The sequence below is a fragment of the Tenrec ecaudatus genome, chromosome 11, assembly GCF_050624435.1.
Source record: "Tenrec ecaudatus isolate mTenEca1 chromosome 11, mTenEca1.hap1, whole genome shotgun sequence".
Classification (NCBI taxonomy): Eukaryota; Metazoa; Chordata; class Mammalia; order Afrosoricida; family Tenrecidae; genus Tenrec; species Tenrec ecaudatus.
In genome coordinates this window covers 83,404,625-83,432,201 of record NC_134540.1, presented here as the reverse complement: position 1 = coordinate 83,432,201, position 27,577 = coordinate 83,404,625, and the positions used below count along the sequence as shown (strand labels likewise).

The 27,577-nt window shown below is 45.1% G+C and overlaps 1 protein-coding gene across 1 annotated transcript in view; it reads right to left on the bottom strand.

Moving 5' to 3' along the window:
- Positions 1-14,249, bottom strand: part of LIMS1 (LIM zinc finger domain containing 1) — a 168,476-nt gene extending 154,227 nt beyond the window's left edge. Inside the window, exon 1 of the mRNA XM_075563359.1 lies at positions 14,084-14,249. Within this exon, the coding sequence (XP_075419474.1) occupies positions 14,084-14,115 (32 nt within the window). The 5' untranslated portion in view covers positions 14,116-14,249. The remainder of the gene's footprint in view (positions 1-14,083) is intronic.
- Positions 14,250-27,577: the final 13,328 nt, after the last annotated feature.

Genomic DNA, 27,577 nt, shown 5'->3' with positions numbered 1-27,577 from the left:
TAAAATGTGTCTCAGATAATTCAAGTATCTGTGACATCTTGGTATTATCTATATACTGGTCTGTTTTGTTTTTTTTTTTCACTCACTTTCCTGGTTCTTGGTATGAATGATATTTCAGGGAAACTGGACAATTCTGTACTAAGTGTACAAGGTTATGAGACTCTGGGTCTTACTGGAACCTTCTGTTTGAACTAGATTCATCTTTTCCTTTCTAGCAGGGCACAGCCCCATTACTGCCAGGTGGAGACACAAGTCCACATTCCCCATTTAGCTTCTGTGGACACACCTCACAGGGGGGCTTCTTGTTTCTGCTGGCCAAGTATGGGGATTTCGGCTCTCCGTGTTATAGTCTCCACTGATATTATGGTGGAGATTATATGGTTACTAGTTAGAAGGGATGGAAGAGTCAGCTTCCTCCTTGGCCTCCTCTGTTACCATCGGGACAGAGATTTGGAGCAGTTTATTAAAGCCTAGTAAAATGGTGCTCTGGGGTGTAGTAGTGACACAGGGCTCTGTGATCCACAGAGGCAGCAGTTTGAAGACAGCAGCCAGGGCTTTTTGTTTGTGCAGTCAGTCTTGGAAAGCCACGGGGCACACGCGGACTCAGCACTGACTCCACGGCAGTGAGCTTGGTTTGGTGAGAATGGAAATCTGAGTTCACTACTGGGACTTGCTGGCATATGGCACAAGGTCAGCCTGGATTTGGCTATTGTCTAAAATGTTCGGTCATGGTAAACTGCCGTTTCCCGATCCTTTGACTACAGAAAGGGCTTTTGTTGGGGCTTTGTCTATACCTGTTGTCACCTCTGGGTGGTGAGATTCTTCAGCTCCAAATTGGAGATAAACAAACAGTCCCCAACTTTTGATGGAGCTCCCTCCTGATGACTGAATAAGCCAGTTATAATTTAAGTCGAATCCTCCTTTTTTCATTTTTATTAGGACTTGTGTTTAGTGGCAGTATTCTGATCACTTCCTTCATTATTTGCCTCTGGGAGTTGGAGCTCAGGGAACTCACCACACTTTCGATCATTGTGCCCTCAGATCTCTGGTGTCTGCCTTCTTCTCTCTACTTTCTAGAATCTTGGGCGTTTTTGTTTTGTTTTTCAATATGTGAGCATGCTGTTTTCAGTTGTAGTGAGTGGGAAGAATGGTAAGGTGCGTGTCTCCTCCATCTGCCGGTTAAATGTTGGAAAGGAGAAACAAGTAACAGTATTTTATAAACATGTGAAAGTGATATGAAATCCCAGTGTCAGTGTGCATGAGCACATTTTTACGGGAGCACTGCCAGGCTCGTCTGTTTACATATCGTGCACGGCTGCGTCTGTGCTACACAAGCACAACTGAGTAGTTCTAACGCAGACCAGATGGCCCACAAAGCTGAAATGATTTACTAGGTGGCCCTTTACAGAAGACGTCTGTAGCACTCATTTCACAAAAGGAGACATGAGCAGATATGATGTTCCTCTGGATGGAAGAACCCAGACCATGTATTATATGGATACAGTTTTTTCCAGGCGAATTGAACCTGAATCTTAACAACCCTCTATTTCTGCAGCAGCTCTTCAAGATGTATGCAAACTATTTTCACAACACTTACCATCTTTATTCTCATTCTCTCAGAAGTGTGCAGTGGAGTTTTCCAGAAGCTACATGACATATCCCATCACAACAAACTGAATGCTGCTGTCTTCTATTAAGACATGAAAGAGATTTGTAAAACAAATATTTTTTGAAAAATAAAGCCACACTTCTCTTTTTTGTTTTGTTTTGGAAAATAATTGCAAAACGGATTATTTACACTAACACACAAAGTACTTGTTAAGATTTAATTGTCAATGTGCTCTTTGTTGTTGCTGTTGTTGGTAAGTACCCTCGAGTTGGTTCCGACTCATGGCGACCCTGTGTACCACACACTGAAACCGTGCCCGTCCTGCACCCTCCTCACAATTGTTCTTATGTTTGAGCCCATTGCTGCAGCCACTGTTCCCATCCGTCTCGGTGGGGCCTTCCCTCCTTTTAACTGCTCTGTAGGCTCTTTCATGTTTTCAGTGCAGGAGTCCCAAGAGGCAAAAAGTTTAAAACCTGCTACTTTCTGTGAGCCAAGGTATGTAATGCAGAACATCTTTTAAGACAGAAGGCTTTAAGTAGGGGTTGAAACAGGGATTTAGGTTGGGGCATGCGTGTATATGCATACACACACACACATACACACACTCCACCAAAGAAAAAACAAAACAAAAGCGGGAAAGGACATTATTGTTGGGAGGAAAGTGACAAAAAACAAATCAGAAAGGATTGCACAAAATTTGACACATGATATAAGCCAGAGAGTAGTGGAGGTGCTTAAAGCCTGCAAAGAGAAAGGCCCAAGACTGAGGGAAAGAAGAAAGACTGGCAAGCTCTCAAACAGTGAATGGGTGGAGGAGACACACTGCACTCTAGATGTACATTTAAAAACGGTTCTGTAGTCTGGCAGTTTCAAGTTTGAATCCCAGCCACCTGTGTGACCTTGTGAGTTCTTAACTTTGTGGGCTCGGTTTCCTCATTCTGTAAAATGGGCATAAAAGTCCTATTCATGGCTGCGAAGGCAGGATTTATTAAACAACAAGCTGTCTTAAAGTAGTTGTGCAAAGTAGGTAATTAATAAGAGGTAATTATTACTAGAGTTTTTAAGAGTCATCGGTAGTGAAATAAAATAAACCAAACAAGAATGACTAAACATTTGAATTTCTTCCCAATGTTCCAAGGATGTTGGGTCTCAGCCATTGGTATACACTACACTACAGAGTTAAGCCAAATGTGCAAACTATCTTGTCTTGCTGGGAGTTCTGCAAATGTGTTCAAGCAGTGTCACAGACACTAAGCAGAACCAGCCTGAGCTTTCCAAGTAAGTCACTGGCAAATGAGGACATAAAGGAGAATTAAAGCCCATCTAAAGCCAGGTGGTTTTTCTTTGGACATTTTAAAATGTTGATTGAAACATTCCTTTCCAGGGGTTACAATCTGGCAGAAAATGATCTGGCATATATACAAATAATTATATTAAAAACAGAAATTGATAACCACTCAAAAAGCTTTCAGAGGCAAGATTACAGTTCTGAATTCCAAAGTCCCAAGCACACAGTAGGGGCTCAATAAATGTTTCCAGAGTTCATTATTTCATGGGAGAAGTCATCAAATTTGACCTTCACTCGCAGCTGTGAAGACAAAGATGTTTTTCCAGACTAAGAAAGCGTCACTGAGAAAAGGCACGGAGGTAGAAGGCAGTGTTTCCAGAAAATGGCACGTGGGTTAAATTTAGAGAAACACGGCCTCACAAAGAGTGTGTGACAAGACGACAAAGTTGAACTGGGGCCAGATCAGCAACAGCATTCAATTCCAGCATCTGGAATCTGGGTCTTATCTGATAGGCAGTAAGAAAAAAAATCCTCCTGATTTTTCAGAAAGGACAAATACAAAGAGAATGGGACTTGGGGAAATCAGAAATCGGCATGATTGATAGAGCAGTTAAACTGAAAGAGTCCCAAAGAGCGTGACCATGTCTCAGTCACCTTTGAATCTCCTCGGCTGCGCCTGCGCTCTGCCTTTACATATTTTACAATGTCTGTGGAATCTACTGCACTGAGCTGAAGGAAAAAGTAAAGTAGTTGGGCAGAGGCTCCTAACTGCCCACCTATCATCCGGTCTCCCGCTCTTCCTTATCACACTAGGAAGAAACATTTCACATGGGGTAGGAATTTGCTCAACTTAAGAGAAAAAAAAAAAAAGGAAACAGTCACAAACATCATCATTACATTTCCCAATGAAAAATAAGTCCATAAAAGCTCACTCACAGCCATCAAGTCGATTCCAATTCACAGCTACCCTACAAGGACAGGATGGAGCTGGCCCCTTCATGGGTTTCCAAGACTCTAACTCCTTATAGAAGTAGAAAGCCTCATCTTTCTCCCTTGGAGAAGCTGGTGGTTTCAAACTGACACTGTGGTTAGCAACCCCAGGATGCCACCAGAGCTCCCAACAATGTATAAATCGCTAAAGGAATTATAACATTTGTAGCTTAACTGATGCATCAGTAAAGAGGCATGTTGGCAGGACACAATCTCACAGGCTTTGCCTGCAGGCTCAGAGGACACGGATGGGTGAGAAGGCAATAGATAGGTCTCTGGCCGAAGAATACTTACAGGCACCAGTATGTGTAATTATGAATCCTCAAAAACACATTTCACAAAAGGAATCCATGTTCGACAAGAGTGACTTCGAAGACCCTGGTTTTAGAACAATTCTGAGGCTACATCCAATGATTCGTTTAGATACAACCAGGGGTCCAATGCTAATGAGATGACGATTTACAAGCTAAGTAAAAAGATAAAACCATAGAGCACACGGTCTGACACTGCAATCTGAATCGTGTCCAAGAGCAAGCTGGCGTAATCGAACAGAAGGGCTCCCCACCCCCAACAGCACATCTGAAGTCTGGGTTCCGCTCCTGCAGGCTTTGTGGACTGGAATCAACCATTTCGCTGCTCCCAGCAATCCCTCCCCTATAAAATAAAAGAATAATTTAGTGGATTCTGACTTTTTTTCCCCCACATATAAAGCCATTTTTTATGCCAAATGTGTTACCGTAACTCCCCACCACCCCCCATCACACTTGCAAACGTTTTTAAAGTATTTGTTGACAGACAAAACACTGCAAAAACTGCTACTTTAAATTCCATGGTTCCTCTAGAAGAATATGTACCTTATGAAGATCTAAATAAAAAGTACAATTATGTATACACCAATGCTATGCAGAACTAGCCTTGGTGGCCTAGGGAGTTACGCTACACCCCCAGGTCAGGGATGCACAACCATTAGCCACTCCTGGGAATGTCACCGTCCTCAGAACCTCTCACAGAGTTAGTCAGCCTCAGAAACTCGCAGGGGCAACCGGACCCTGTCCTGCAGGGTCACTTAGGTGTTGGAATCGACTTGATGGCACTGAGTTTGGTTAGGGTTTTACATAAGACATTACGAGATTGTTCTGCCTCAAATGTTGGATATCCAAATGCAGCTTCCAGCACATGTGGAGAAAGGCTAAAATCCACAGGGAACCCCATTTGCATTCTGTAAAGTCTTTTCCAACATTAACATTCTACTGCCTTCCTTTCACTTGGAAATCATGCTGGACTGGAATGAAAAATGGAAAATGAAAGAGTGTAATAAGAGAGTGAGAAAGAAAAGGACGGATTCAAGAAGCAATTTAAAGGTAGGAAACTCAGCAAAAGAAGGGCTAAGGGGGAGTAAAGGGAAAGAAGAAATCAGAAGTGACTACATTCGTGCCATTAACAGGTGATAGTGAAATCTAGAGTAGATGCACGTTCAGGAGAAAGAACAGGGAGGTGGGGAAAACCAACCGCTGTCAGTATCATTCACTCACTGCCACAGAACCAATTTCAACTCAGTCATCCCACAGGGCTGAGAAGAACTGCCCTGTGGGCTTCCGAGACTGTAAATCTTTGCGGGAATATAAAAGAGAAAGCCTCGTCTTTCTCTCTCAGAGTGCCCAGTGGTCTCAAACTGTTGACCTTGTGGTTAGCAACCCAATTCATCACTCATTATGACACCAAGGTGCCTCTAAATAAGGATATTCAGCACCAATCAAGCACCTATCATATTTCTGCCATGATGATAAATACGTTAAAAATTTAATTCATGTGATAGTAAAATACATTAAAATGGTAGAAAAAGATATACAATGAAAAATTTATTTCTCATCCCAGATTCCTAAATTCCTAGACTCCCTCTCTGGGGGACAACAACTAACAATTTCAGAAACGGGTATTTGCCTTCATATGAATTACATTAATAAATCAGAAAGTGAGGATTTGGGTTGAGGTCAGAGCCAGGAAGGAACTGAGTTGGGATTAGAACATGGGCCTTATATTGAAATGTGAAGCACATACACAGGCATATCTTGTTTACGGCACTTTGCATATACTCTGCTTTTTACAAACCAAAGAAGTGTGGCAACAGGGCATCCATCAAGTCGATCACAGCATGTGCTCACTTTGCATCTGAGTCATATTTTGGTAATTTCCAGAACACTCCGAATTGTGCCGTAACGCTATTATTACGCGCTGGAAAGCGGGTGTGGTTGCAGCTCTGGCCTCCTCTGACTTCTCCAGGGGGAGAAGCACCATCATCGGTGGCCCAATACCAATTCCCAGGAGGCTGAAGTCAGCCATGCCTCCACCCTCTAACCTCCTTTCCAATTCTGACAACGGTGCCTCCCAACAGCATGCTCTACTTCTCAGCTGGGGTCCACGGTTCATTACAGAACAGACAGCAATTCTCACAATCATCGTGCTTATTAGGGAAGTTAACAGGTTACAATTCTGGATCTGAATTATGTTCAGGATTCTTCACTTTTATCAAAGCAGTCTCTACTCTCTGGTCCTCGGCCCCTGGGCCTGACCTCTGCCCTGTTCAGGCACCTTTACCAAACTCTTTGGCTTTGCTGATAAAATGCCCCAAAGGCACTCCACTGGCTTAAGCTGAGGCCGTGGGGTACTAGCTCCTTAGCTCAGCCAATAATGAACAATTTCATTTGTAACCTTTCAGAAATGTTTGCCTTCCAGGATATTAAGCAGCCTGGAGGCATCCATCCCACTCCATAAGTGAGCCTCCTGCCCAAACGCACTTGGCTTCCATCACTCCACGGGCCGGGGGAGTCCGCCTCTCGGTCGGTCTGTCGCTCATGGGCGTTCAAATGCCCAGTCCTGTTTTTCCCACTACTCAACCCGTGTGGTCAGCATTCAAACTCAATTCCTAGTACAGTTTGCCCCACCTCACACAGAATGCACTATGCACAGCTTGCTGTATCTGCCGCTTCCCCGCCCTGTATTACATGTCACTGAGAGCTCTTCAAGCTCCAAAATATGTTCCGACATGAAAAAAGATACCAGAAATACCCCTCCCAGTGGAAAAGTCTGATGAAATCAAGCAAAAGCGATGAGATGATGTCTCCATGAGAAAAGGCAAACCCCACTGCTGCTGAGGAATCTACACTCTAAGGCAAGAGTTTCCCAGCTCAAGGATATGAAAATTAATATTTTGAGAAGTTGGCATGGTAAGTCCAGCATGTAATCTAGATGGCGCTGTGGGTAGGAAACCACAGCTTAAAAGCGAGTTCCAAGAACTGTCCATTTGACACATAGTTTGAGAACTTTTTTCCCTCTGTGTATGTGCAACGTGAGGCAAATGGCAAGACCTTTGCTGAGTTTCACTGAAATGATAATCTCAAGAGTGAAGAAGGTGTTGGATAAAGACACTCAGAGAGCAGAGTTCTGTTCCCCCATTCCTGGTGGGAAGCAGCTGTGGAAGTTTCTCTAACCCTGTTTAGGGGCCGGGAGAGCCCCTCCAGAAGGAAAGGAGGAGTCCCTGGGTGGTACAACAGGTGCCCCGGATGCCAACTGAAAGCCTATGGTTCAGCCCACCCAGAGAAGCCTCAAAAGAGAGGCCTGGCAATCTCTTTCTCCAAAAAACCAGCACTTGGAAGACCCTTTGGAGCGTAATTCTACTCTGACACACAAGGGTTACTGTGAATCACACCAATGTGAGGAGGGCAAGCTCCTCTGTGAACCTACCCGTAGTGACAGAGCTGCCCACGAGATGAGTCAAGGGGTTATCACACAAAAGAGGGTGGGAACGATAAAATAACAAAATGGAAAAGTCAAGCCAGCACAAGCCCGGTGGATGGTTTTAAGCTTGCAAAGCCCAGAACAACCCAAAGTGAAATACCTTCCCTACAGCCACATCTCTATCAGCTTTCTTAAAGGAAAGAGGGGGGGGGGGGGGAATCAAGATTTTCTCACCTACAAACCACACTGGGCAACGGGCGTTTCCAAAGGCATTCCTGCCATGGCATGTTCTCATCCCCATGAGAGACACAGCCTAGTGGTTAGACCAAGGGGCTCCAAAAAGTTTGAAGAAAACACTTTACTGCCTTTTAATTCCATTTTTCCAAGAACTTTCTGGAGCGCTCTCATTATAGGGGAAAAATCTTTAGTGGCTGAAAGTCATTTTTTCCCTAAGTCTTGCTTATTAAGTCCTACTAAAACACTACCAACTCAGAAAGCACACAAAACAGCAAGCACTTAAAACGCACATCTTTGCGGGAAAATGTAAATACTGTTATAAATATCCCTGTGCCAACTCAACCTCACTGCCCTCAAGGTGGTTCCAACTCATGGGACTCTACACAGGGCAGAGCTACCCCAGTGGGGTCCAAAGACTGTACCTTTTGACGGGAGTAGAAAGGCCCCTCTTTCTCCCTAGGAACAGCTGGTGGTTTTGAACTACTAACCTTACGGTGAGCAGCCCAATGAAAAACTTCTACCTCTCTCTTTTTACTTTTTCTACCTATTTTTTTCCTTAAAGATCACCTTATTGGGGATCTTACAGCTCGTATAACAATCTATACATCAATTTTATCAAGCATATTTGTACATACATTGCTATCATCCTTTTCTAAACATTTACTTTCTACCTGAACCCTTGGTATCCTTCCTCCACCCTCATGACCCCTTAATAAATTATTACTTTCATATCTTACAGACTGCTGTCTCCCTTCACCCACATTTGTTGTTCATCTGGGGGAGGGGGTCCTGTTAATACATCAATCACTGCAATCCATTCCTCCTTCTTCCCTACCCTCATGTTACCACTACTCCCATTTCTGTTGCTGAGGGGTTTATCTGACTTGGATTCCGTGTCATGAGGTCTCTACCGGTGTGTATGCTCCTGTCTAGCCAGAACTGAAAGGCAGCACTGGGGTCATGAGAGTGGGGTGGTGAAGAAGCCTCGAAGAACCAGAGGAATATTGTGTTTCATCGGTCCTATACTGTACCCTGGTTGACTCATCCCTTCCTTGTACCCCTTCTGTGAGGGGATGTTTCTATTGTCTACAGATGGATTTTGAGTCTCTGCTCCAACCGCCCTCGTTCTTAACAATATGTTTTTGTTGTTCTTTTGGGTCTTCTGATGCCTGTTACCTGCTCCTGTCGACATCTCATGATCACATAGGCTGATGTGCTGCTTCCATGTGGGCTTGTTGCTTCTCTGCCAGATGGCCGCTTGGTTAATTTCAAGCCTTTAAGACCACAGATGCCATATCTTTTTATATAGCCAGGCACCATCAGCTTTCTTCACATTTGCTTATGCACCCATTTTGTCTTCAGAAATCACGTAGGGAGAGTGAACATCACCGAATGACAGGTTGTTAGAACAAAGTGTTCTTGTCTTGAGGGAGAGCTTGAGCAGAGGCCCAAAGTCAGCCCACTTGCTCAATGTAATGTCATATAAATATATGTACATAGACCAATGCCTATATTTTTAAATAGATTTACACATGTACATACTTATGTTTATACCTCTATTCATAGCTTTGTTTCCTAGAGCCTTCCTGTTTCCTTTTACCTTCCTCTTGTCCTATCAGCACGCCTTCTCCTGCCTCTTAGTAATTTCTCGCAGCTAGATTGCTGTTGCTCCAACACCCCCAGGATCACTATGTCCTCCTTGTTTGTGATTACCCACGTCTCTTAAAAGGTTTGAAAGGTCACTACTGTAATGCTACTAAGTATTACAGCTTTTTGCATTGTCTTGATATACCAATAGTGCAAAAGTAATCCTGGATAAAATCACTGACCTCAAATCACTATTCAAAGGCAGTGGCAGTGTGTGGTGAAGTGAAGCCATCTCTGGCGTCTCTATCCATTTCTCTGTAACGCCATGACTGGGTGGGTCCATGCACAGAAGGCATGGAGGACTGTAGCTTGGGGACTGGTCCGTTTCATTATTCCCCTGGGTATGGAGCGTCATCTCAGACAGGAACAGAAATTCCCGAGTGCGGAGACAGAAGAACCACCACTAGAGTGCGTGGAAGCTCCCTGCCTGACGCGGCAGAGGCAGCAGCCAATCCACAGCCCAGAGACCACAGAGCAGTTAAGTTGGACAAAGAGCCTCAGGCAGGCTTCCTGGCCCCACTGAGGCAGAGCCCAAAGGGGTGGGTCAGGGAGAAACTGAGGACCAAAGAGACTTTGCTGCTGGCTGTGGAGAAGCACTGCTGTCAAATAACAGCACCCTCAATGTTTTCTGACCTAGTGTACAGTTGTGGGAACCTGTACACTAAAAAGTCCGCATAATGATGAGTGTTATCTGTGGGTTGTGTGGCCATTGCAGGGAGAGGACATAGAAGGAATGCTTGGTAATAGAACAGGGTCAAAAATGATGGTGGGTGTAGGTAAGCCTGACCTCTGCCTTATGGCAACCAGCCTTGGGCTGCGGTGGCTTTGGCATCTCCTCCTCCCTGGGGTAATCTAAGGGAGGTCAGAGGTGTCCCCTCAGCGTTTCGTTCATTTCAACAAACTAGCAGTAAGAGTATCAGCTTCACTTTTCAAGGTCCCCGATGAAAATGGCACAGCCACTCTGGAAAAGTCTGTCAGTTTCTTCAAGAATGAGACAAGCAATGATTATACCACCGTACCATTGCACTCTCGGGCACTGATCCCAGAGAAATGAAAACTTGTGCTCATGTCAAAATCTATACACAAATATCCATGGAAACTTAATTCATAATAACCAAAATTGGGAAACAGCCCAAATGTCCTTTAATAGGTAAATAATTTAGTTGTGGGGGTACAGCTCTACTATGAAACGCTCAACCAAAAAAGAATCTATGATACATGCAACAACTTGGATAAATATCCAGGAAAATTGGGTTACTGAGAAAATGCAACTCTCAAAGTTCATTTATATATTATTTTTGAAATAACAGAAGTTTTGAAACAGAGACTAGCTTAGTGGCTGCTAACCATTAAAAAGGGAATGTGGGGCAACGAGGTGGGTATGGTTATAAAAGGGAAATGAGAGAAACCTTTGTGCTACTAGAACAGATCTGTTTCTCGACTGCGGTGATAGAAACAAGTGTGATATTACATTGTTAAATAGCTGCCAACCAGCTGACTACAACTCAAGGCAAACACATGCACCACAGAACCATACACTGCCCCGGCCTATGGCACCCTCACCCTCACCAGCATGGTGTGCAGCTATCGCGCCAATCCTTATCAAGGGTCTTCTTCCATGCCCTTTCTGGCATTCCACTCCACCAAACCCAATGTCCTCCAGCAACTGATGGTCCTGCCAATGAGTCAGAGGACCGATGCATGATGTTCTCTTCTGACCCATACGATTTTCACTGGCTAATTACCAGAAGCAGAACCCACCTTGCCTCCTGGTCGAACTCTAGAAGCTCCAATGAAATCTATCCACCCTAGGTGGCCCAGCTGGTGTTTGAAGTATCAGTGGTATAGCTTCCAGCACCACAGCAATATGTCAGCTACCACAGTAAGACAAGCAAACTGTCAAGACAGGCAGATGTGATAAAATTGCACACACACCAACTACACGTAAAATTGCAAAGACTGATGGGTTTATTGCCAATTATCACAGGTATGTTACTATCCTGCAACTTTATAAGATATTACCATTGGAAGATAACAGGTACAGGATATGCTGCATCTCTATGTATTATTTTTCAGAAGAGCATGTAAATCTACAATGATCTCGAGAAATATCAACCAATATGCTTGTGATGAAGCAGTACACACTGTGAGTTGCTCCTTGTGATGAGAGGGTAGGTGTCCATCAGCTGCATACCAGCATACCAAAGCCACTGGGTGCCTTAAGTGTGCATGTGATAGGGCACGCTGAATCAGCTTGTTTTTTTATTGTTTGCCTGCTTTTCCAAGAACACCATTTTTATTGAAAAGAACTGATAGACGAACGATGATCATTTACACTTGCATTCAGCAGACAGTTTCTTCAAAGTGAACTTTGAAGTGAGTCAATTAGGAGGAAAAAAAATATTTATCATCTTCTTGCCAGTGATAAAAATCCAGAGTTGAACTGAAAATTAAAATTTTGGAAAACTTGCATCTGTCATTTTGAGCCTGACCGCTTCCCACTACTTGTACTTTTCTAATAAAATCCGTGGTGACATCTGTAAGTGTTACTTGGGGGTTATATGTAGTAAAATGTGGCAGCATTTGGAAAATCAGCCTAATTCAATGAATCAGTATTTTCCAAATGACAAACACATGAGGTTACAATATTGCTCTTAAGATAGAAGATTCATTCAAAATTTAAGATAGACCAATAGAATTTTAACATAATAGTGCAAAAAAGATCATATCTAGCTCTGAATTCCATATTGACGCAAGCCTTTAACAAATGACCACATATCCATTTGATGTTCTATCGTGGAATATACACAATTACATGAAAAATCCATTAAAATACTCTTGCCTTTCCCAATTGTGTAAGATCAGATTTTCTTCATATAGTTCAATGAAAATAACGGACCATAATAGACTAAATGCACAGTAGATATGAAAATCCAGCTGTTTTCTACTAAGTCAGGCTTGTCAGAGATTTGTAAAACAGAAAAGAATGCCATTCATCTCAGTTACTTTTCCATGTGGAAAATACTCTCCTTCATACAAATGTGTTATGTGGGTTAACATATCATGAATGTACAGCTATTTTAACAAATTAATGTTTAAACTGTTTTAATTTCTAATGTAAATATAAATATAATTGTCACAAACCAATGTTCTTTGAAGCTCAACAATTTTTAAGAGTTTAGAGTGGTCTTCAGATTAAATATTTGCCAATGGCTGCTCTGCGTCAGACTCCAACTGCTAGAATATAGTTTATTAATACGCAACAAATAAATACCTGTTGGTAGGTGCTTAGTTAGCTAAGCGCCCGCGGAAGTATCTGCTCTCCAGGCACTTATAATGGATACTTTACCACAGCAATGAAAATTAGAAGGGCTCATTTAAAAATGTGTTTAGTCTAGAAAGCTTGTTACCCCGGCGTGGAACATACAATACGCAGTTGACCTTGTAACAACTTCCCTAGTAATACATCAATTGTAAAATCCAAACGAATGCGGTTTAGTGGTCCTAGAGAGGAGCACTGTAGGAGAAACATCTCCAGTAACAGACATTCTTTTGGTACAACGCGTTGTAGGTTTCGCTCCCCTGCTCAAAACTGAATTAGAAGGTAGCTGCATTAACGTTTAGGACAGCGGATCTTATTAAAATGTAAGCACACGATTGCTCAGAAAACCATCCAGAAAACGGAAGGCACAGCTTTTCAAACCGCCCAGAGCGCTTGGCTCCCAAAGGTGCAGCAGATGCATAAACTGTTGCCATGCTGAACGCGAGAGACTGGGTCCCACTAGGTGGCCGTCCCGAAGCAGCACAGGTAGTTAAGGGCGGTCTTTTCCGTTTGGCAGGTCCCGGGGTGCAGCCCCAAGGAACCGCAGCCACCGAGCCGGGACCAGGGCGGTGTCGGAGAACTTCCGAAGAAGTCCTGCGCTCCGCTCTGCCCCGGGCGCGGCAGCATCTGGCCCTCGCCCACTCGGACCACGCGGCCCGGGGCCCAGCCCCCCGGGGGCCTGCCTTCGCCGCCCGCTCCCCGCCAGGGAATTCCCGGGCCCTCGGCTTCCGCCCCGGCCGCTCCTCGGCCCTTCCCACGCCCACCTCCAGGTCTAAAGTGCAGGGAGGCGGCGGGGACGGGCGGCGCGCCCGGGCCCGCAGCCGCGGCCGGCTCCCCGAGATCGGCGGGGAACGGGAAGGAGGGGCGCGCCGGTGGGAAAGAGGGGAAGGCCGGCGAGGTCGGCGGCGGCGTGCGAGGTCGCTCCCGGACGTGTCTTTCAGGAAAACGACCGGGAGACGCTCGAGGAGAGCGGGCAGCGCCCGCCGGCAGCACGCCCGCCCCGCGCCAGGCGGGAACCGGCGCAGGAAGGTCCATTCCAGGCCCCGCCGGCGCCCGCTCGCGCCCCCAGTGCCGCCCGCCCCCCGCCGGCCCGGCCCCGCCTAGCGCCCGGCGCGCCGCTGCCGCAGTCCGCGGGCCGACGTGGCGGCGGCGCGCTCCTCAGGCACCGGCCGGCGGGGCGCGGGCGCGGGGGTGGCGCGCGCAGCGCCACGATGAATGGAGAGGGCGCCCCGGGGCGGGGGAGCGGGCTCCTTACCTGTTGGTCATCCCCGCAGCGACGCCCAACATCTTCCCGCAGCCCCGGGCCCGTCCCGCGCGCCTCCGGCTGCGAACTCCGCTCCCTCAGGCCGCTCCAACTTCGTCCTTCGTCCCGTCCCCCTGCGGGCGCGTGCGGAGCGTGGGCGGACCGACGGAGCCGGAGCCGGAGCGAGGCCAGTCCCTCGGAGCAGGAAGGGGAGGCGGGGAAAGGGCGGGGGCGGCAGCGGCCGCCGCCACCTCCCGCCCGCAGCTAGCAAATGGCGGGGCGGGCGCTCGGCCACTTCGCTGAGGCCGCCGCTCGGGGGCGCCTTCGCACCCCAGCGCCAGCCTGCAGGGGGCGTGGTCGCCAGCCTGCAGGGGGCGTGGTCGCCGCCGAGGGAGGCTCCGCCTCGGGCCCGCCCCAAACTCGGCCCGGAGCCCCACTGTGAATGTGGAGGGTTAGGCAGCGCCGCGGAGCTGGCCCCACGCCGAATGCAGCCCCGACCCTGCTGCTCTCGCGGAGCCCTGTGGGAGGAAGTGGGAGAATTCCCAGTCCAGTGGCCCGGGCATTCCTCGGACTGCATCTCTCAGGATGAGATTCCAAAGCCTTTTTACCCTGCATCAGGTATTGCAAAACTGGTCCCTAGCAGCCCCGCCAGGTGAGGGTGTCATCTTACACGGGCGAAAGAAAGGAGACCGGCTCTCCTTCTTTAGAGGCACCTCCCCAATTAACGTGGCAGCGCTTATTTTAAGAGCAAGACTTGGGGCCAGGGCCCTGAGGAGACAGGATGAGAAAATGGTGTCAAGCAAGCCAAGGAAGACGGCTTCTTCTTGAGGATAATGACCCTTGTTTGGAGTCCATGGGTGGTGCAATGCCGTTGACCTCACGCACTACTATTGGGTCATATCGACTTATAATGACCTTGGAGTCGGGCAGGGCAAAACTGCTCCTGAGGGCTTCTCAGACTGCAGTTCTTGCCATCACTGCCATCAAATCGATGCCTACTCATGGTGACCCTATAGTACAGACTGGAATTGCCCCTGTGAGTTTCTGAGTCTGTGAGAGTAGCAAGCCTCATCTTTCCCCCATCGTGCAGCTCCCTTGGCAGGTGGTTTAGAACTGTTGACCTTGTGCTTTAGTAGCCCAGTGCATAACCCCCACGACACCAGGAAATTTAAATCCACTAGAGATACCTCAGAAGAACAGCACGGATCCCTGCTTTCCAAAAGTCCACGGTAGAAAGTCCTATGGAGCAATTTGACCCCTACACATAAGGTATTACTCTTATGAGCGGCGTTAACTCCAGGTCAACTGGTGGTGGTCATGGTTGTGTACCATTGATTCTGACTCATAGGGACCCTATAGGACAGACTAGAACTGCCCTATAAGGTTCCTTAGGCTGGAATATTTACAGGAGCAGCCAGATCTTTTCAACCACAGAGCAGGCTGGTGGGATCCAGCCCACAGACTTTTCCAATAGCCACAGGTACACCATGCTCTGCAGAATTCCACTCTGTAGGAACTTGGTTGGATTTTACCAAACGTTGAATACCTGTGCCCACCATGAAGCCTAACACATTTTCGGTGTGCTTGCTAAGAGTTTTCACTTATCAATTGGAAATTGGGAATACTGGCCCTTCAAAAGGCTCCATTCTTGGCCTCTGTGCATGGTGCCCTTTCTTCCTTGCTCGCATTCTTTCCCTTCCACCCTGTGTTAGGCCATGTTGACGAGAGAAACAAATCCAAGGACACTCATATGTCTAATAGATTTATATCAAGAAGCAATTATATATCAAGCAAATAGCCCAGCCCAGCCCAGATCAAGTCCATAAGTCTAAAAATAGTCCTTAAGTCCCTCTTCAAGCTCAAGGGCAGCCACATGCAGTGATAGCACAGAGTGCAGGAAGATCAAGGGCGGTGAGTGCAAAGTCCTGAGGATGCAATAGTGTGGCTGCATCAGGACTGGCAGGTCTAAGCTTGGCTCCACATGCCTTGTCAACAGGAAGGTGAAAGAGAGAGAGATACCGACCTCCAGCAAGCCATCCAGGTTGCCTTCCAATCAAACTGTAACGTGAGTGACAGGAAAAACTCTACCCACAAGTTCCTAAGGGAGCCGTATTGGCACCAAAAAAACCTAGTTATCACATACCCAAACCTGCATATTGAAGTGAGCAACATGGCTTTTTACTCTTGGTAGAAATGATGTCTTTTAGAGTACACTTTGTAACTATACTTACTTTCTAAGTATAAAAACTCTGACATCCTTATATAAAAATAAATTCTAGTCCTTGCGTGCTGCCTGAAATCTTAAAAGCTTGCAAGTGGCTCTTCATGGCACATAATTGGAGGCTATTCTCCTAGAGCAGCAAAGGAAGGAGAGCAAGGAAGAGGCAGTGGACTGCGTGGCTGAATGTCTCCATGAGCACTTGGCTCCTTTCCAGGAGTCCAGAAGAACTGGATGGTACCCAACTACCATTATGGAACATTTTGAGCAAAGATTCTATAGAAGAAGGAGGAGGAAACACAGAAGAGAATTTCAAATTGTGATGGTATCCACATTTCCTGGAGTCATGGAGGATGGATGAACCTGTAAAATTACTGCCCTAAAATAATCTTTATAACTTCAACCAAAAATAAACCCGGAAGTCTCCCCCAAAGTTGAGAACACATTCCTCTCTTCTTCACCCAGGTTACCTCTCAGCCGTATCAGCAAGCAGGCCCTATTTCCTGGCACGCGTGCCTACTCTTGGCCACCCAGCTCCTCTCAGCTCTGCAAGCCTCTGTCTTCGTCTTCCCTGCCATCAAACACCCTACTTTGGCTGGCCCAGCTCGCTGCCAAGATGGCAGCTTTGTTCAGCCCTCTCAGCTGCAGCCTAGCACCGCTGATTGTTGCAGGCCCTTTTCCAGGACTCTGGCTGTCTTCAGTGTTAGAGCCCTAACCCCATGACAACTCCTGTAGATGTCCTCACTTTCTTTCACTCTCTGCCTCTTTTACTTTCTTTTTGTTTTTTTTCTTCTCTTTGAAAACTTTATAGGGCCAGCTGTATATACATGGCAAAGTACTGGTCAATTTCAAAGCACCCAACCCCACCCCAGCGAGACCATGAACTGACCAATCCCCTAGTGGCCCATCATCTTTTTATTTCTGTAGCATAGAACACATTGAAAAGGAACCCTGGTGGGGTAATGGTTTTGTGTTGAGTTACTAACCACAAGGTCGGCAGTTTGAAATTGCCAGCACTCGGTGGGTAAAGATGAGACTTTCTACTCCCATAAACAGTTAGAGTTTCAGGGAAACAGATCTATGGGCATACATTTATAGGTTTAGTATTAAGTCAGCAGATGGACATTGGCCTCCACTCAAGCACTTACTCAATGCAAGAACACATTGTTCTATCAAATTGGCATTCCAGGATGCACACCTTCCCCACACGATTGCTGAAGAAAAATGGGTGCATAAGCAAATGTGGTGAAGAAAGCTGACGGTGCCCAGCTATCAAAAGATATAGCATCTGGGGTCTTAAAGGCTTGAAGCTAAACAAGCAGTCATCTAGCTGAGAAGCATCAAAGCCCACATGGAAGAAGCACACCAGTCTGTCTGACTACAGGTGCAGAAGGAACCAGTTATCAAACATCAAAGAACTAAAAATCATATCAATGGTGCCCACCTCCCTGATACGATCAATGAAGACAAACGTGTGCATAAGCAAATGTGGTGAAGAAAGCGGATTGTGCCCGGCTATCAAAAGATACAGCGTCTGGGGTCTTAAAGGCTGGAAGATAAACAAGTGGCCATATAGTTCAGAAGCAACAAAGCCCACATGGAAGAAACACACCATCCTGTGTAACCACGAGCTGTTGAAGGGATAAGGTATCGAGCATCAAGGAACAAAAAATCATGTCATTGTAAATGTGGGTGAGTGCAGAGTGGAGACTCAAAGTCCATTGTTAGCCAACCGGACACCCCCTTACTGAAGGGTTGTGGGGAGGAGATGAGCCAGTCAGGGTACAGGGTAGCAATGATGAAGCATATAACTTTCCTCTAGTTCTTAAATGCTTCCTCCCCCAACTATCATGATCCCAATTCTATCTTACAAATCTGGCTAGACCAGAGTATGTACATAGGTACAGATAGCAACTGGAAACACAGAGAATCCAGGATAGATGACTCCTTCAGGACCAGTGGTAAGAGTGGCGATGCCTGGAGGGTGGAGAGAATGTGGGGTAGAAAAGGGGAATCTATGTATAGCCTCCTCCCTAGGGGATGGACAGCAGAGAAGAAGGCAGGGGGAGACGTCGGACACTGTAACATGACAAAATTATAATTTATGAATGATGGGTTCATGAGGTAGGGGGGAGTGGGGAGGGAGGGGGGAAATGAGCAGCAGATATTAAGGGCTCAAGTAGAAAGCAAATGTTTTGAGAATGATGATGGCAAAAAATTTACAAATGTTCTTGACACAATGGATGTACGTATGGATTTGATAAGAATTGTATAAGCCCCTAATAAAATGATTTTTAAAATTTTTAGAGTCTCATGTGGTAATGAGAGTAGATGGTGCCCGGTCGGCTATCAAAAGATAAAGCAACTGGGGTCTTAAAGGTTTGAAGTTAAACAAGCAGCCATCTAGCAGGGAAGCAATAAGCCCACACGGAAGAAGCACCAGCCTGTGTGACCATGAGGTGTCGACAGGATCAGGTATCAAAACATCCAAAACAAACAACTATATTGATGTGAAAGAGGGGGGTTGGAGTGGAGACCCAAAGCCCATCTGCAGACAATTGGACATCCCCCCACAGAAGTGTTTTAAGGAAGGGATGATTCAGTCAAGGTGCAGTATAACTCCTACAATACATCATTCCTCTAGTTCCTGAATTCTTCCCACCCTCCTACCTGACCCAGTTCTACCTTACAAATCTGGCTAGACCGGAGAACACACATTGATACAGATAAGAGCTCTGGACACATGGAATTCAGGACAGATAAACCCGCAAGGAACAGTAGTGGGAGTAGCGATATCATGAGGGTAGGGGGAGGAGTGGGAAGGGGGAAGGGGGAGAAAGAAAGGGGGAAACCATCATGAGGTTGGCTATATAGCCACCACTACCATCACCCCCACCCCTGCCACTGAAGGGGATGAATAACAAATGTGGCTGAAAGGAGACAATGGACAGTGTAAAATATGAAATAATAACAATATCTAATTGATCAAGGACTCACGAGGGTGGGGGGAAAGGAGCTTATATCAAGGGCTCAAGTAGAAAATGTTTTGGAGATGATGATGGCAACATATGTACAAATGTGCTTGATACAATTGATGTATGGAATGACGAGCCCCCAATAAAATGACTTTTTTTTTTTAAGTTTCAAAAGAGAAAAAATAGTCTCAGAAACTCCCAGTGGCAGTTCTACCCTGCCCTATAGGAATACTATGAGTTGGAATTAACTCAGTAGCGATGAGTTTGATAGAAGATTGGTCAGTCGCTGGGAAGGCTGCAGCCCGTGCAGACAAAAAGTATCAAACCAGCAGGTTGTTTTCAGCTTGCCCAGGAAATGCCCATTTACCTGGATGTACAACAAACCCTCTGGGCTGGAAAACCAGGCCAAAGGTTACTCCCTAGGGTCTGTGGGGGGAGCGTTTCTCAAGCTGATCTTCCAAAGAACCCAGACTAAAGGCTCAGAAATGAACTCATTTCTCCATAAAGAATATAAATATATATGTACTATCATGAATTTCTTTCTTTTAAATCATTTTATTGGGGAATCTTACACTTCTTACCACAATCCATACCCGATGCCTTGCAGACACAGATTCAAATCTTTCTAGCATTCCCTGCTCTCATCAATGAAACCAAGACCTATGTCTGCTTCTGTCTGAGTTGAGTTTCCAGCAGATTTACCCATTATCAATTGTCCCTGTAGCATTTACCCTCATTGTGTTGTTGTTATTCGTTTGTAATGTATTCTGTATGAAGTGCGTTCTTGGACTCACTGTTTTACTCCATTTACTACCAAACAACATGGTTTCTTTTTTGTTTTGTGCTTTGTGATATCTGAAAACCATGGCATGTCTTATTATTATTATTATTATTATTATTAAATACTTTTATTGGGGGCTCTTACATCTCTTATCACATTCCATACATTCATCCAGTGTGTCAAGCACATTTGCACATATGCTGTCATCATCATTTTCAAAGCATTCTCTTCCCACTTGAGCCCCTGATATCAGCTCCCCATTTCTTCCCCCTCCCTCCCCCGTCCTCCCTCCCTCACGAACCCTTGATAAGTTATAGATTATTACTGCACATCTTATATCATCCTCCATCACACCTTGCCCACTTTTCCCTTGTTATAGGTTGGTCCTTGCGATTGATTCCCCCTTTCTCCCCCCACCCTCCCCTAATCCTCCTGGTATCTCTACTCTCATTGTTGGCCCTGAGAGGTTTATCTATCCTGGATTGCCTGTGCTGTGGGCTCTTGTCTGAATAGCAGTGTGCATGCTCTGGTCAATCCAATTTGTAAGGTAGAATTGAGGTCGATAGTTGCGGGGAGGGCGGAAAGCACCAAAGAGCTAGAGGAAAGTTGTGTGTTTCATCTGTCCTATACTGCACTCTGACTGGCTGATTTCTTCCCTGTGACCCCTCTGTGGGGGGATGTCCAATTGCCTACAGATGGGCATTGGGTGTCCACTTCATGGCCTCTTCCACCCCCATTCACCTTGGGTATGATTTTGTTCTGGGTCTTAGATGCCTGGTACCTGATCCCATCGACACCTCATGATCACACAGGTTGGGCTGCTTCTTCCATGTAGGCTTTGTTGCTTATGAGTTAGATGGCCGCTTGTTTATCTTCAAGCTTTTAAGACCCCATATACTATATCTTTTGATAGCAGGGCACCATCAGTTTTCTTCACCACATTTACTTATGCACCCATTTTGTCTTCAGCAATTGTGTAGGGAAGGTGAGCATCACAGAATCCCAGATAGTTAGAACAAAGTGTTCTTGTGTTGAGAGAGTACTTGAGTTGAGGTCCAATGTCCATCTGCAACCTTCATTCTTAACATATAGATATGAGTACATAGTTCTCCTCTCGTTATACACATGTATTTACATATGTACATGCCTGTGTTTTGACCTCTAAAAATGTCCTTTGTCTCCTGGTTCTTTCCTCTACATCCTTTTATTTTCCCCTTGTCCCACCATCATGTTCAGCTTTCATTCAGGTTTAGTAATTCCTCGCTGCTACATTGCCCTTTATTAAGCCCCACTAAGCACCCTACACCCTTCTCTCCACTGACTAGTTCACTTGTTCCCTTTCCCTGGATTGTTTCCCCCTCCCCCTTCCTTTCTCCCACCTCCCCTTGTCCCATACCCCTCCCCCACCCCTCCCCCACCCCTCCCCACCCCTCCCCACCCCTCCCCCACCCCTCCCCCACCCCTCCCCCACCCCTCCCCAGAACCACTGGTCTCATTCTTTTCTTCGCCGAATTATTCATCCCACCCATCTTATCTAGATAGACATGCAGATACATTAATAAGTGCAAAAACCCAGCAAAGCCAAATAAAACAACAAAGGAAGTCAAGACCAACAAAACAATAACAACAAAAAGAAAGCCACTAACAAAAATGGAAAGGTCTATAAATAGTTCAAGGTCTGTTTGTTGGCCTTTATGAGTGTTTTCCCGTTGAGTCTGATGGGGTGGCACACTCTGGCACCAAAGTCTATTTTTGGTATTTCCCAGGGATTTCATCACTTTGCTCCCCTTGCTGCTCTGTTGTGTGCCTTTAGTGTTTCACCCAGCGTGACTATCATGAATTGTATAGGATACATTTTGCATGTTTATAATTTTATAAACAAACCTAGTGCTGTTGAGTCAGTCTCAGCTCATACCAACCCAACAGAGTAGAGCAGAAGGGCCCTACGGGGTTTCCAGGGCTGGAATCTTCACGGAAGCGCCCTGCCACATTTTTCTCCCACAGAGTGGCTGGTACCTTTGAGCCAAGGACTGGTTAGCCACTGAGTGCTTTGAGCACTGTGCCGCCAGGGCTCCTTTGATAGCAGTATAGGGTGCGTTTCAAGTTCCCCATGAGGTGTGCCATTTATAACTTGTTGCATGTCCTCTTCCTCCTCGGGGCAACCTAGAACAGGAGCTGCTTCCTTTACTGCGACCTCTAGTTTAAAAATGCTGAAACGCCGCCATTCGTTGCATTTGATTGAATAATATATGAATGACAATAGCAATAACATTACTATTAGAGTTCACTAATAACAACAATTAATAACCTAATAGGTTACCATTATTGATAACAAGAATAAATGAAAGGTCCGACATTTTCTACTTTCTAGAAAATAATATACCTTCATTTATAGAGAAAACACAGAACACGAAGAGACTGAATTGTACTTGTCTGACCTCTCCTCTTTCAACAATTTTCGTTTCCCAGATACTTCTTAAATACAAGTTACTGGGGTTTTGGTTTTCTTTTCTTTCTTTAGGTTTTGTTTGTTTGGGGTTTTTTTCCAAGTGCTTTAGTGTGTTTGTTTAAGGTGAAAATAAAAGACTCTTCAATTCATTTCCTGGCTTGGTCTGTTTGGGCTTTATGAAGCAGGTTTCTTTTCAGAGTGGCTTGCTTCCAGCAAGCTATAGACTGTAATCAGTTAATCTTGCTGTCATTTCAGGACATTTGGCTGGAAACGGTTGATACATCTTGGTTTCTAATGGTGGTTTTAAAGTAATAGTGCCCGCAGTCATCACCATCCTGCCTGTGGGATGTGCTGTCTGGCTAAGCCTGCGTTAGTGGTTGACCAATGTTGATCACAAAGAAGACTTAGAAAATATCTTGTCTTTCAGCCTTGAATGCTAAATTGAATTTGTTATTGCTCAATTTTCTACAGAGGTTCTTTATATGAAAACACAGATGTCTCCAAGACAGTTGTATTTAATTTTGTTCTGACTCATTACTCAGCTTTCCCAAATAAATGTGTGTGTGTGCAAGAGAGCTTCACAAATAAGCTGTGTGTGCAAGAGAGAGAGAAAAGGGATGGCAGTGGGGTGGGGAGAGAGACTGTATTCTGTCTATGTGTAAATCATGGAAATGGTACAGGATGGAGCGGTCTGTCTTTCTGTTGTACATAAGGCTGAAAAGTCTCAGGACTCACTCCATAGCAACAGCAGCAAAAATGCAAACACCCGTGCACATGCCCACCGAGCAAATATGATTGGGAGCATTTTGAAGGTTGTAGATACAATGAATAAGTACTTGAAGTTGTTTTTCCTCTTTTGCACCTACATTAATTTCCAATAGATAAGTACAGCCTTAGAGGGCAGAAATGTTTCTTTAATGTGAAAACCTTTCTTTGATTTTTTTAATAAGAATGGTCTCATACAATCTGTGTCCATTTCTGATTGACTAATTCCTCTCACCTTTAATATCTTCCAGGTTCATCCATGCTATGATGTATTTTTATAGATTCATCTTTATTCTTTAATTAATTAAAATAATTAATTAATGTGTAGTACTCCATTTGTGTGTACAGACCATTGTTTGTTCACTCTTCTATTAATGGACACAGGTTGTCTCCATCATTTTGCTCTTGTGCATAGTACTGTAGTAAACATGGGTATGTATATATAGTCATGTTATTACTTTTTATTTCTCTACGATGTATAGGGGGATTCATGGTTACCCTTGAGCAGGGCTAACTTGTGGAGCTATGGGGAGATATATTTGCTGACTCACAGAGCTAGAGTTGAGAAACTTTGGGCTAAGGCTTATGGCAGAGTGGTGTGCCCTTTGGGCCTTTGTGTTAGGCAAGATTCTCTAGACAAATAAAACCAGGATACTTATCATTATATATACACACACACATACATATACATATATATGGATAAGTTTATATAGCACAAAGGAATATAACAGCTAATTAGTCCACACAGCAGTACAGAGGGCTCAGTTCAACTCACTTCTATGGAACAGTTAATATACTGGAAATTCTTCAACTCACAAGGTCCAAGGTCAAGGAAGCAAAGTTGAGTCTTCTCTAGGGCAATGCAGGCAGAGCCCACCCACAGGCAGCAAACAGCAGGGCAGGTCACACTTGTCAGCAGGCCTGCATGGGATATCGAACTCAAGCAACGCAAGACAAGTGATCCACCAGCCTCAAGTTCAAGTGATGTACGTACACAACAGCAGCTTGGCGAAGCAGGTCTTGAAAGAACCTCAAGCTCTAGCAACATGATGGATTGGCTTGCCCTATAGGTCATGTAGCTCACAAGTTGAGGCAGAGAACTAGCTAAAGCAGCCACATGCTGGTCAGATCGCCAGAGAACAAGAGAGAGGGGGGCGGGCCTTGCCCAGCCATTTATCTCTTTGTCCTTCAATCTAACTGCAACCTGATTTATCCCACATGTTCCTACTGGCCAGGTTGGCACAATAAACCTACCTATCACATTTGTTGCCAGCCCCCCAAACGGTTTGTATCATTGCACAAGCAGATTAGAGGCCAAAGGGTTGAGAGTCCAAGCATTAGACAAAGGCTAAAAGATTGACTCTTTGAATAAAGAATATAATGAGTGAGTATTGAGCACCTTTTAAAATATCATCTATAGGACACGAAATGGTAAAAAATCACTGCAAAGCCAAGAGAAGAAAAAGCAAGGGTGGGAAAACTAGAGTACTAGAAATTGTACAATCAGAACTGAAAAAAATGATTATGATGATACATTGTGACAACCTAACAGCTATCACTGAGTAACTTGTGTAGAAATTATTCAATAGAAACCTTAGTCGCTACATACATTTTCATCTTAAACATATTATTGTAAAAGACTACATTAGTTTAAGATGAAAAAAAGAATAACCAGTGCTTAGCATATTGTAAACATTATGTAGTACTTCAAAAAATATGTTCACCAATTCTTTGACTCTCTAGCATTCACCTAAAAGGGAAATTCCATCCAAATGTGGGCTAGACTTAAAGACTCATGTCTAATGAGTAGAAAATAGCAGAAATGATGGTATGTGACATTTGAGACTAAGTGATCAAAATAATACCTTCTGTTTTGATCTCCCTCTCTCTGAAATCACTCAGCAAGCAGGATGCCAGCCACCATGCTGTGAGTATGCACAACAGACCAATGGAAAGGTTCCCACTGCCAAGAGCCAGTACCAATTTGCTAGCCATATAAGTGAGCCAACTTGGAAGTGGGATATTACAGCTCCGAACAAGCCTTCAGAAGACTGTAGCCCAGCCAAGACCTGATTTATAAGCATCCTGGAGTCGAACCTCCACGATAACAAAACCCAAACCCATTGCAGTAGAGTCAGTTCTGAAAGGGACAGTCATATGAGTCTTCAAGTCCCCTTGGCTTTTTGAAAATTCCATGATGCATATACCTTCTTGAAAGCTTAGATAAACCCAGAAGAAAGGCCAAGAGCGAGGGAGGCAAAGAATTCGTGAAAAAAGTAATTGCATTAGTGGAAACACAGAATTATTTAGTTCAGATATAATGAGAAAGGAAGGAGAAAAAAACAACAGTTCCAGTCATGAAAGGCAAATCGGGATCAGATTTACCTTAAGAAAGTAAAAACCTGGACAAAATATATCTTACAAAATTTGGATGCTAGGCAGGAAAAGACTATAGTGCCTTTTATTAGAAAGTGAATGTTTGAGAATCAGCCTTGGGTGAAAGAGAAGAATCAATATCATGATCGCTGTGATATCTGCAGGCGCGAGCTGCACTCTAGATTAGGAGATGGTTCCCAAGCAGAGCAGAGTGATCATGCTGCGCTAAGAACACAGAGGATGGGACTCAAGGAGGAGCCTCAGACTTATAGAGGCTGTAGGATAGTGCTCCATATTAAGGATACAGGTGGGGATTGCCAGAAAGGAGCACCAGAAATCCTCACAAGATCCCCCTGTCTGTCATGATGCCCCTCAGTGACTAAGGGCGATACAGGGGACAGCACCGGAGACACAGTGTGGGAATTGCACCTGACCTGATCCCACCACACCGAGGCAAATCACTGGGGGAGTGCAGCGGAACAGCAAGGGAATGGAGTGGCAAGGTCCCCAGGGAATGCTGAAAGTGGACTTTGGGGCCAGGGCGTGGTGCCCCAACAGACTGGACTGGAAAACGCTCCTAAGGGCCAGCAAACGATCCCTGAACTAACTACAAGCTTTTCTCTTGTGAACTGTTTTGTTCTGTTCTTTGTCAGTGGTTTGTTTTTGTTGTTTTGTTGTCTGGTTGTATACTGTTGCTTTGTTTTCCTCTGTCTAGTTTTCGTGCATGTTAGTGACTCCACAGGTCTGTCTGAATAGGACAGGCTGGATGAACTATCGGGAGGAAAAACAACGGGACCGACAGTTCTGGGGGGACTTGGGGTGGGGGGTAGGGGGGGTAAGGAAGTGGTGTTAACAAACCCAGGGACAAGGGAAAAACATGGGACCCCAAATGGTAGAGAAGGGGGAGTGGCAGGCCTGGTGGGAAATGATCAAGGGTAAGGTTGCTTAGAGAAGAGGTATACTCTAGCCCAGGTGGCGATGAAGCATGGTAGTAGGGCAGGAGGAAAGTCAAGGGAGATGGAGGAAAGAGCTAGGAGTCAAAGGGTATTCATGGAGGTCTAGACAAAGACATGTACATGCAAATATATATAAGAGGATGGGGAAATAGATCTATGTGTCTATATTTATAGGTCAAATATTAAGGTGGCGGAAGGACCTTGGGCCTCTACTCAAACACTCCCTCAATGCATGAATACCTTCTTTTATTAAATTGGAACTCTATGATGCTCACTCTCCTGACACAACGGCTGGAGCCAAAGTGGGTGAACAAGTAAATGTGGTGAAGAAAGCTGATGGTGCCCGGCTATCAAAAGAGATAGTGACTGGGGTCTTAAAGGCTTGAAGATAAACAAGCGGCCATCTAGCTCAGAAGCAACAAAGTCCACATGGAAGAACACACCAGCCTGTGTGATCAAGTGGTCCCAAAGGGATCAGTTACCAGGCATCAAAGAACAAAAAATCATATCATTGACTGCACACCTCCATAATAGGATCGCTGAAGACAAATGGGTGCATAAGCAAATGTGGTGAAGAAAGCTGATGGTGCCCGGCTATCAAAAGAGATAGTGTCTGGGGTCTTAAAGGCTTGAAGGTGAACAAGCGGCCATCTAGCTCAGAAGCAACAAAGTCCACATGGAAGAAGCACACCGGCCAGTGCGATCACGAGGTGCCCAAGGGACCAGGTACAAGGCATCATGCAAAAAAAAAAAAGATATAAGTGTGTGTATGTACGTGTATATATGTGTATATGTATATATGTATGTATATATATATGTATATATATATCATATTAAATGAAGGGGGAAGTGCAGAGTGGAGACCCAAGGCCCAAGTGTCGACCAATGGAGATCCCCTCATAGAGGGGTTTAGGAGAGGAGATGGGTTAATTAGGGTGTGAGGTAGTACCGATGAAGAACACAGCTTTCCCCCAGATCCTGGATGC